Here is a 10894-nt window from a genome sequence, read left to right as displayed (position 1 = left end):
TGAAAGCAAGAGAAAATACAACATGTTTAGTGGAAGAATAAATAAATCTCATTTCTCGGTTAATTTAAGCAATCAGATATTATTAGAGCTATCGCATGAAGATAAAATATATCGTTATTGATCAGTATCAAAGTTTATATAATATAATTGTAATTTTAAATCTTAATAGTACGGTTTTACCCACAGACCATATTATATATCACGAATGATAATAAATAATATAATGCAAGGGCAAAATCTAAATTTAAAATGCATTAATGTGTATATATTTTTCAGCATTGGCCAAACTGTAAGATATGATAGAAATTACGAAAAGTTAAATATTCAAAAAATTATTAATGAAATTCTTTAAAGAAAAATAACACTTAGTAATTTTATTTTAATATTTATTTCCTTAAAACGATCGTTTAAATGTATATATCTAGCAGAAACATGTTTGTAATTAAAGTTTTAGAACTTATTTTATTCGAGAAAAATTGATTTTTGTGAGGCTCCATAATTTGAAGTTTATTAATATGACATCGTCCCGTAAATAAATATTATTTTTATTGTGAATTACATTTTTATTTGTGTAAATTCCCATCCTTGACAAAGCCTAATGCTTCAGAGTAACATTATTTATAGTTCCCAAGCAGGGGCCCGCTTTGAGCGCACACAACCGATGCACTCACGTAGGGCCCCGCGCTTGAATAAAAAACTTAATAAAAACAGATATTAATATAATTTGTATCACAAAATGTGAAATTATAATTTATATAGTGATATTTCAATATCCTAAAAGAAACGACGAAATCAAAATTGTGCGATTTTTATGGTCGATTTTGCCTCTCATATTTTATGTATCTTTGTAAAATTCGTATATCTACATGTCATTAGTTTGCAACAATGCATTTATGAAATGGATCAATTAAACACCGCTCAACGCGTTAAAATTGTGCAATTGTTCCACAGAAATAATTATTCTGTACGAACTGTGTATCGAAATTTACGGGAAGATTACGGTCAATTTCATCGTTCTTTTGAACGAATAATTTGCAACGTAGTGAAAATTTTTGAAGAAATTGGGTTAGGCCTATAAATTGACTGCCCCAAGAGACTGAAAACGTTGGAGATATCGTAAGACCTGTGCATCACTGTAGAGCCAGTTCAGCCGAGAATATTGCTGCCGTAAGTAAAAGTGTAGCCGAAGACCCGGAATTGTCGATTCGTCGACGTTTGCTGCGCACTGTGGTCGATAATTTTTGGCACGAAGTCGAAGATTGATGTCGAAGACATTCGGTTTCAACAAGACAGCGCAACTTGCCACACATCGGGTGCAACGTTGTATGTTTTGTGTGAAAAGTTCCCAGGTAGCGCTCTTCCACGTTTTGGTGCTTCAATTGGCCGCCAAGATCATGCGATTTAACGCCGTTGGATTTTTTCGTGGGGCTACCCTAAAAGTTCCGTTTACGCCGACAAACCATAAACGTTTGAGCACCTAAAAACCAACCAAGTTATATTTCGTATATTTCATATGATATATCATATGAAATATACGAAAAATTCATCGAAAATATCGGCTGTTGTAAAAGGTCTAAATGCGGCCATTTAATTATTATTTTTCACAATTAATGGAATATATAAAATTTTCAATTAATAAAAAAATCTGAAGATATATTTAAATTGGCGTGTGTGTTTTTTTAAATCCTTAAAAAACTAATGTTGATTCGCTCTTTACATTATTATTTTTAATTTAATGACATAAGTAATTATATAAATAGCTAATTTATTTTTTGTTCATGGAAATTGAAGATACGACTTTTAACTTAAAATATGATTTTTACCATTGCAAAGCTCAAAAGCATTCGCTCCACCTCCTTTTATGATTTTCAGTTGATTTTGTCTACAGTTATTAATGTGTAAATTGAAGAATAACTTCAAAGAGAAATTATTGCACAATAATGCGACAATGCATACTTTATCAATGTGTTTTTCTATTTTTGTTTTCAAATATCAAAAGTTTTTAATAGAAAAAAATACTTGGGTCGAAGAAATATTTTCTACAGCTCTAGACCATTTTATACGCGATCCATAATAACCTGTTTTTTTTTTTAATTATACTTATACTGCATAAAGAAAAGAGAGAGAGGAAGAAGGTCAGTGTGGCCAGCTGCAAGAACTACCTTTGCTCCTTGAGATCCGACTGACTCGCTCCCCGCAAACGTTATCGTACATACATTTTTATCGGTAGTACCTAGATATATTGTTTCATATCCATTTGGGGTATTTGTCACACTTTTAAGTGAAAAAAAATCTTAAATATATTATGTATTCTCAATGTGCTGCAGCCCCTCCAGTATAAAATTAACGTTCCTGTTTTAAATATGTATGTTATTAATGAGTAAATTATTTTTGTCTAATATAATCTTCATTTTGAAATAAATTTTAGATTTTTAGTTTTGGCCAAAAGAGGCGATCCGCGCCACGATCGCTCTGTGATCGCGCGGCGAATGCCGTCGACCGTCTGCGTCGGAAACAATCGGCGTATCGATCGCGGTTTGGCGCGCGTATTTGTTCGGCGGCGTCGGTAAAGCAGCGGCCGGCGGGTAACGGCGGCTCGGCATCTTCGTCGGGGCGGACGTTTCCAGTCATTCGCCGGGAGTCGTCCGGCGTGCGCGGTGTTCGGTCCGTGCTGTCGGTTATCGCGCCGCGACTGTCGCGGCGATGTGAGTGAGGCGCCGTAGCGGTGGAGTTCGGCGCGGTGGTGTCCGGGGGGGGCGCGGAGCCGCGCTATGCCGGCAGCCCCGGGCCGGGCCCCATGATGAGGCAGGGCCGCGGCGGCCAAAGGAAGACCAAATGTAATAGGCGCTCGTTCGAAGAGCGCGCGCGCGCGAGGGGACCGAGGGGACGGGACTTCGCCCCCTTCGCCTCCTCCGCGAGCGTCACCTGTTGATCGACTTTCGACGGCGTTAACGATTTCAGATGTCCGTAGGTCTGAGCCGGCGCGGCGCGTCCGCGCTGGACGAGGGCGCGGGCGCGGGCGTAGGCGCCGGGGGCTGGAAGGGCGCGAGCGGCGGAGGGGGCGGCGGCGCCGGGGGGCCGGGCCCTCCGCCGCAGGAGCCGACTCAGGTGACCGCCTACGCCGCGAGCCCCGCGCCCAGCGGAGCCAGCACGCCGGGGCCTCCGCCCCACCAGCACCAGCCGCATCAGCTTCAGCCGCAGCATCAGCACCAGCACCAGTACGCCGGCGGAGCTCCGTTCGGCAGGCCCGCGTCCGCCGGGGGGCCCTACGGCCCGGCGCAGCCTCCGCCCCCTCCGCACTACGGCGGGGGCTACGGTGGAGCGCCCCCGCAGTTCGGCGTGCCCTTCGGCCCGCTGTCGGGGGCGCACCTGCTGCCGGGCCCGCACCTCGGTCCCCACGCGGGCCCTCCGCAGCCCGACCGCATGGACCGGATGGATCGCATGGACCAAGGGTGAGCGCGCCCATCGATTTTCACCCCCTTGCTCCTCTTCCTACTGCCTGGGGGTTAATAAATGTAAAATTCTCACTGCATGTTTTCACCTCTTTCTCTCATATTTTTCAAGTAGATTCTTTGCAGAGAGTTATTCATGGGGTGTTCACTGTTTTGCTACACAAATATGTTTATTACGCTAGCGAGTGAGCGTCGGTCAGCACAGTGAACACCCCATGAATAAGTGCAACGAATCTACTTGGAATACGTTATTTATGTATAAATAAGTAAAATGTACAAACATTTTTTTAGAATAATTTTGCCCCCCGATGGCAGGAAAGTACCTCATAATGTCAATATTTACTAACATTTTGATAAAAATAATGACGGTTGTCGTGTACACTGCACCGAGTCGAAACTGGCTATAATCGAAGAACTATCTTTATAAATAATACACAGCAATGGTTCAATGTTGCGTTCTGTTATAATCAGTTTCATCAGTATGTTATTGATTTTTAATTAGTTGTGCGGATCAAGCTGACTAACTAACTAACTAGCCCGAGATATTTATAGAAAGGTTTAATATTAAGATTAAATTAATCACTTCATGCTTGAGGTTCTTTTAAACAAAAAACATCAGGTTTTGTAATTTTATATTATAAATTTTTACATAATTTAAAAATAAACCAGGTAATGAAAAATTCAAAAACTTAATCCAATACAAAAAGGAAGCAAATTTTGTTTTATTTTTTTGTTGCGCGAGCATCACTCGGGTTGGTACGAATCGGCACATACGCCGCGTGCTAGTTTATCTCACTTAAAAGCATGAAATTCTACCTTAGAAGTAACGCAATTTTCCTTGTTCTTGTCTCGATTCTACTGCATTTTAATCGGTGCTACAATTGTATATTTGAGAAGAAATAAAATTTTTCTCTAAAAATTGACCTTAGTAAAATAGCTCACTTAATGATTTTTTCCAAAATGTTTTCGGAAAAAATGACATTTTTTCGAGTTCACAACATGTATGCGAAAACAATACTCTTTTCTAAATAGCGCACTGTGGAATAGATAAAATAATTTGCTTAAAATATAATAAATCAGAATCTAAAAATACGTAAATTTTGTAGTATAGAAAGGTGACGCTACTGCCGCTCCCCATTGATCAATTTTATCTATCTATTTTTTGTTTTCAACTTGCTAATACAAATTTAACAAAAAATCTCACTACGCGGCCTCTATTCTTATTTAGAAGAGTAATATATTAGCGAGCGTATGTAAAAGTAAATTAAAAAGTGATTTATTTAATTTTCTTTCAAATATCATTGCTTCGAAATTTTGTTGGGCTTATTAATATCGACATAATGATTATTGTGCTATGCATCACGTTTAAAACAGCTTTTCAAGCCTCGGATCTTATTTGCTTTTTGATGCCTTTTTAGCTTACTGCTAGAACTATTTCTTTTACCGATCAAAGCTTTACATATTTTTCTAAAACAATTTTACACGCCTAATTAATATTAGGTTTCCAACTTTTTAACATGAATCTATTGAATTTGTATAGTAACAAAATAATACGATAGGTTAAATAACATCAAGCAGCGCAGCATGAATTTTATTACTTTTACTGATTTACTGAAACAAATGTGTAGAAGATACTAACATTAAGTGATCAAGTTTCGCGTATAATAGCTTACATAGAAAGTTTAGTTTAGTTTATAACAAAATAAAAGCATGCATCTTTTGAATATCCAGAGCGCCCCGGGGCGCTGCGGCGCACGGTTTGAGCGCTCCTGGCCTGTTCGAAAACGAGGGAGGGGGAGGCCGGCTCGACGAAGCGGTGTTGCCGCGTCGGTCGCCGTCGCTTTTTAATTTTTCTTTTCGCTTCGCTCCTCGAATTTGAATCTCGCGCGCGAAACTCGCGTTGCGCAATTTCAATTACGATCTTCGGCCGCCTCTCCTCTCGGCGCTCTCTTTCGTCGGGAGGGAAAAAAATGGAAGCTATAAATAAAAAAAAATGTTTATAGCTCGGTCGCTTCTGCTCCACATTTCGACGTTCCGCTCTCTCGTCTCCCTCGGCCTCGCGCCGGCGCGCCTCTGCCCGTCTCGCTCTCTCCCGCCGCGTCGCCGGCTCCGTCTAGAAGCGGTACGCTAAGGCCGCTCTTTTCTTTTTCCGCCGAGACCCCAACTCGCCGTAGAAAGCGTTCCTTTTTCGAGCGATTTTTCTCGCACGGCGGCTATGCCGCGCTCGAGCCGTCGCCCGCGTCGACGCTGGCCGTCCCCGCGTCGCTCTGCGTCGTCGGTCGCTCCGACGGCCCGCTCCGCCGCTCGGCTCCCGCGCGTAATAATAATAATAAAGTCGAATTTGTGTTAAAACTCGACGCGAGTGCCGTCGGAGTATGGTAGAGGCCCCGTAGGTACCGGGTGTACGCGGTGCGCGGTGTATACCTACGCGCGCGTACGTATACGTATAGCCGCGCTAGACTCTACATACGTACGCGTACGTACTGTATAAATATACGCGACTCGTTATGTGCTCTCGCACACAGGCGCGTCGCTACATAAGTACGCGCGCGAGTTTATATGGGACGAGCGAGCGATGCGAAACCTTTTTACGCTTTATTATATTAGCGTTCGTTGCGTTATGAGAGCGAGCGTTTCTTCTTTTGCGAGCGTCCGAATTAAAAATCGATGTTTCGTGTGCGAATTGTTTATTGAAGCGTCGCACTGTCTTCGGCTCGCAACGGATGCCACTTGTCTATTATAACGGCGCTCTCAAAATAATACTATACGAAAGATGCAAGCGAAAGCGCGTATTGTTTTCAGCCATACACGACTATTTACGACGGCGGCTTGGTCACACTATCGTAATATTTTTTTTATAAAATATAAATAATAAAAACGTTTTCATTTATTATAACTAATTATAGTTTGTTTTGCTACAAAAAAAGATTAACAAAAACGTCTTATTTATAATTATAGCAATGATTTTCTTTCCTTCCATTTAACTTCAACGATATTAGGTAAACCAAAAATAGACTTACAATACGTTTATCTGGACTGTAAAATTGGTGGTTTTAATTCAATTTTGCTGTATTTTTTTTTATTATTTAATTGTAAGGAATGTTGTAAGACTTCTTGCGAAATACACTGATTTTTATCTCACTAAATTACTCCCAGAATCTCCTATCAAACACAGAGAACATACTTTTTCCCAAAAGATTATTGTACAAGATCAAATTATCATCAGTAAAAATCCTTAAAATCTGAACCGTTTCATGTCTAGTGACGAAAATGATTATTCGTTGCTATGGAACCCAACTTCCTTGTATTTTTAAATAATCTTCAACTATAGTTCTACTGGTAATAAATTTGAAGGTATTCCAGATTTTAGTGTTCTTTAACAATTTTGCACGATTGACATATATATTTCTTTTGGTGAAAATTTTTTTATTTTATTGAAACGATAAATTATAAAATATTGTCATTGTAAGTAGAGCTTCAAAATAATACTAACAATGACGCGTATATTTGACCGCAACCAGTGACAGACTAACTTCAAATATGTCATTTCCTTTCGGTTTACCTAATATATATTAGCCATCAACTATCGTCGGCCGAGAATAAGTTTGCCAACCGCTAATATAGATAACGAACGATACCGCTTTGTCCAAAATATACGTTGCTTCACAATAATGATACTTTTATCTGTACCGATTTGCATGATTACCGCTATTTGCACGCACTGTCTATATGATCGTTACTTTATTCGTTATCCGTAGATCTGTTCCTGTTCCCAGGAGACACACGCCTTACTTTGGTCAACCAGACTACAGAGTTTACGAGCTCAACAAACGATTACAGCAGAGAACAGAGGTACGTTGTCGTTTTGTCGTCGCCTATCTGACTTGAACGCTGACATTCACGCCGCTTTTCGTTTCCTACAGGAGTCTGATAATTTGTGGTGGGACGCTTTCGCCACGGAGTTTTTTGAAGATGACGCTACTCTTACGCTCACATTTTGCCTTGAAGACGGACCCAAAAGATATAGTGAGTTTTTGACTGATACCGATCGAATCGACTATTACAAATCTAACGTATGTTTTTAATTTGTGTTTTCAGCGATAGGACGCACCTTAATCCCTAGGTATTTCAGAAGTATATTCGAAGGAGGCGTTACGGAACTGTATTATAACATGAAACATCCTAAGGAGTCGTTTCATAATACGTCGATAACGTTAGACTGCGATCAGTGTACGATGGTAACGCATCACGGTAAACCGATGTTCACTAAGGTACGTTCGCCCGTCGATAAGAACTGTAGGACTGTTTTGAGTGCAATTTTTGACGTGTTGTTCTGTTGCAGGTGTGTACCGAGGGACGGCTTATATTAGAATTCACTTTTGACGATTTGATGCGAATTAAATCGTGGCATTTAGCAGTGAGAACGCACCGCGAGTTGATTCCGAGATCTGTGGTGGGTCACGGGCCGGATCATGCTGTGCTCGAACAGCTTAGTAAAAATATTACTCGGCAGGGTATCACAAATTCGACACTCAACTACCTCAGGGTGAGTTTTTTTATTTCAAATATTTATTATAGTATGAGTCCAGTCAATATCAAAAACATAAATTGTATCAATAAGTACCTATAAAATGATTATCACCTTCATTGTTCGAGGAAAAATTTTATGTATGTATTATCCGTTTTTTTAAAACTAGTAAAAACTAATACTCATTTAATACAAAATTATTACATACTATTTGATGTATCTCGTTTTTATAAGTTTCTTATAATATTCAAAGTCAACTTCTTAATATTATACATATTCTACTAAAATGAAGCATTCTTTCCTCAATCGTTTTTGCTTATATTTCTCTCGTGTAGTATAAATAATTTTATCATTTTTTTATATTATTTTTTTATTATTTACAGTTATGCGTAATATTGGAACCTATGCAAGAGCTAATGTCGAGGCATAAAGCGTATGCGTTATCACCCCGAGATTGCCTCAAGACCACTTTATTTCAGAAATGGCAAAGAATGGTAGCTCCCCCAGGTAGGCTCTCGAACCTTTGAAGTAGTCTAGTACGCGATTGTAATCATGCGTGTTTAAAAATATGCTCTCGAATGCGATGTTTCAGAATCTCAAAGGCCGGCCAATAAGAGAAGAAAGCGAAAAGGATCCACGAGCGGAGCCAACAGCACTCCTCCGGTTCCGAGCAAAAAAAGATCTCCAGGACCTAACTTCTCGTTAGCTTCTCAGGTGCGCTGTCAATCGTTATATTTTTATGTTCATCCATAAATGCCTCATAAGCTTTTTTCAATAACGAGTCGAATGAAAACCATGAGTATTTTTTATTTTGTAATTTACTGAACCAAGAAAGTACAAAAGGATATTTATTTGTTTAATACAAGTTTTCCAGTGCAGATTCTTTGTGGAACTGCAAAACATCATGATGTTAGTCCATGATTTATCTCCCGAAGTGAGATTGTTCTGTTTACTTTTACATTAGTCATGCATTTTGAAATTTGCTAGTCTATCTGCATACCTGCTGTAGTGACAGACATGCATCACCAAACTTAACTTTTATTTGTCAATCAATTAAATTTAACCCTGTGATCTTTGCCTGATTTGTAGTGTCACTCTTGCCTACAGGGCAATAAGCAGTGTTTTGAATTTTTATTGCAGTTAGTTTTCATTTGATTTAATATTGTTGTTATCGGTATTTACTTTCGAAATGCCATAAAGTAAAAAAACTGCAATTTAGACCAACTTGACGGACGTTAGTCCAATGTGTTACAATGAGGTAAACAACCTACAACTACTAAATAAGTAATAAGACAGCAGACTGGCATCAAAGTTTAGAAATAAGTGACATTTATTTTATTAGTTGTAAACTATGCACAACCTGGCTTGCTTTTGTTTTAATCATTGGTGAGATAAGAAAAATCTAGGAAACCTGATCTGTGATGCTCGATCCAGAATCATAATAATCACTAATTTCGATCTCTCCGACACGATCAAATTAAACAACACGAGTTCATATAATATTCGAACTCAGGTATTTTCGTGTATTAGTTTCGTGACTTATACCACTGCGACATGTTTTGACTGTAATTTACTATTCTCTACTCGCTGTTGATCTAATGATAAAATTTGACAAAGCTTTGACTATCTTGTTATATATGTATCATTAGTGAAGTAGATGAAAATTGCAGAGAATTTAATTTAATGTATTTATAATAAACTACTTAGAGATGGATGCATCAGAAGCAGAAAGTGAAAATCGAGTTATGATATTTCATGTTGTTAAAGACGATTAAATTTTCGTTCCAGGACGTGATGGTCGTCGGTGAACCGTCGCTGATGGGCGGCGAGTTTGGCGATGAAGACGAACGATTGATAACCCGGCTAGAGAATACGCAGTACGACGGCGGCGACGTGGCCGGCGGCTTCCACGCGGAACAGGGGGCTTGGCATCCACCGGGCGACCGACCCGGCGGAGGGGCGCCGCCTCCGCATGCAGACCAACCCCCTGCAAAGAGCCCCCACTAGCCCCCGCCGCCGGCGCCGCAATGCGCCTGTTATATGACTTGTTCCACATGATGATCAGTGACGGAAACAAAACATTCGTCGTTTTCGTCACGGACAGATTTGTGTTTTTGCGTTTTCGGTTTATTAACAAAATCGGTGAAAACGACATTTAGTGAAGTTAAAAATATAAACGCGTACCAGCTAAAAATGTTAAATAATTGCGAGTGTTAACAACGTTGCAATTATCAAAGATGAATCAGTATTTTCTTAGATAAATGAGATTTTTGGCTATGTAATAATTTTTTATGATTAAACCAATTTTTTAATGCAAAAAACTGTTTAGTTAAAAACGATTAAAAAATGTGGTATATTCGGTCCGAATATTAACTAGTTCATTAATGAAAATCTTAGTACAACACTTTCTGTGTGGTGGCCAGCTGTGATATCATCAATGGTTATATACAAATTGCTCGATGACGAACTCGGTAGATTAACTGTTTAAACAGAGATCAATTGTAATAATTTCGTTTTCTAATTTAATATCATAATAGCCAAAGGTGAACAGTTAGCTGTTAAGTTATTCTGTACATAGGTAGTGCATCATGTGCATCGGAACGGTCCAATTTTTTATTGTATTTAATTTTTTACACGAATATGCACAATCAGAAGTTTTTTACTGCTAACGATTAAGTATGTAATACACGATCCAGTTCCAGTCTAAATAACGTTTTTATACTACAATATATACGCTGTGAATATAAATAAATAGGGGAAAATGCGGAGTCACCATTACGTATGATTCGGACGTTAGTCGGATATATATCGTCAGAGAGTTTTGTACCTCATTATTAATTTCGTACATTATATAATTAGATATACACGATCATTTATCGACCGATCTCAATACCTCATCGCGCACGTGTGTACG

General features: G+C 39.3%; 1 protein-coding gene across 6 annotated transcripts; it reads left to right on the top strand.

Moving 5' to 3' along the window:
- Nucleotides 1-2588: 2588 nt before the first annotated feature.
- Nucleotides 2589-10301, top strand: Chi (LIM domain-binding protein 2 Chi). 6 transcript variants are annotated; one of them, XM_088205879.1, is made up of 9 exons: nucleotides 2589-2837; nucleotides 2972-3452; nucleotides 7211-7304; nucleotides 7376-7478; nucleotides 7551-7723; nucleotides 7795-7998; nucleotides 8364-8487; nucleotides 8567-8694; nucleotides 9769-10301. In XM_088205879.1, the coding sequence occupies exons 1-9, from the start codon at nucleotides 2798-2800 to the stop codon at nucleotides 9985-9987; spliced, it is 1566 nt and encodes a 521-aa protein (XP_088062005.1). In that variant the 5' UTR covers nucleotides 2589-2797; the 3' UTR covers nucleotides 9988-10301. The 6 variants fall into 6 exon arrangements, with proteins under 6 accessions (XP_088062005.1, XP_088062008.1, XP_088062011.1 ...); XM_088205882.1 differs by having other exon boundaries at nucleotides 2962-3452; XM_088205885.1 differs by having other exon boundaries at nucleotides 2593-2837; nucleotides 2962-3452; nucleotides 8573-8694.
- The last annotated feature ends 593 nt before the right edge of the window (nucleotides 10302-10894 follow it).

The sequence above is a fragment of the Plectrocnemia conspersa genome, unplaced genomic scaffold (genome assembly GCF_051122295.1).
Source record: "Plectrocnemia conspersa isolate PC_06_02 unplaced genomic scaffold, ASM5112229v1 ptg000002l, whole genome shotgun sequence".
In the NCBI taxonomy this organism is placed as follows: Eukaryota; Metazoa; Arthropoda; class Insecta; order Trichoptera; family Polycentropodidae; genus Plectrocnemia; species Plectrocnemia conspersa.
The sequence above is the reverse complement of the archived record's forward strand: the minus strand, read 5'-3'. Positions and strand labels throughout refer to the sequence as shown.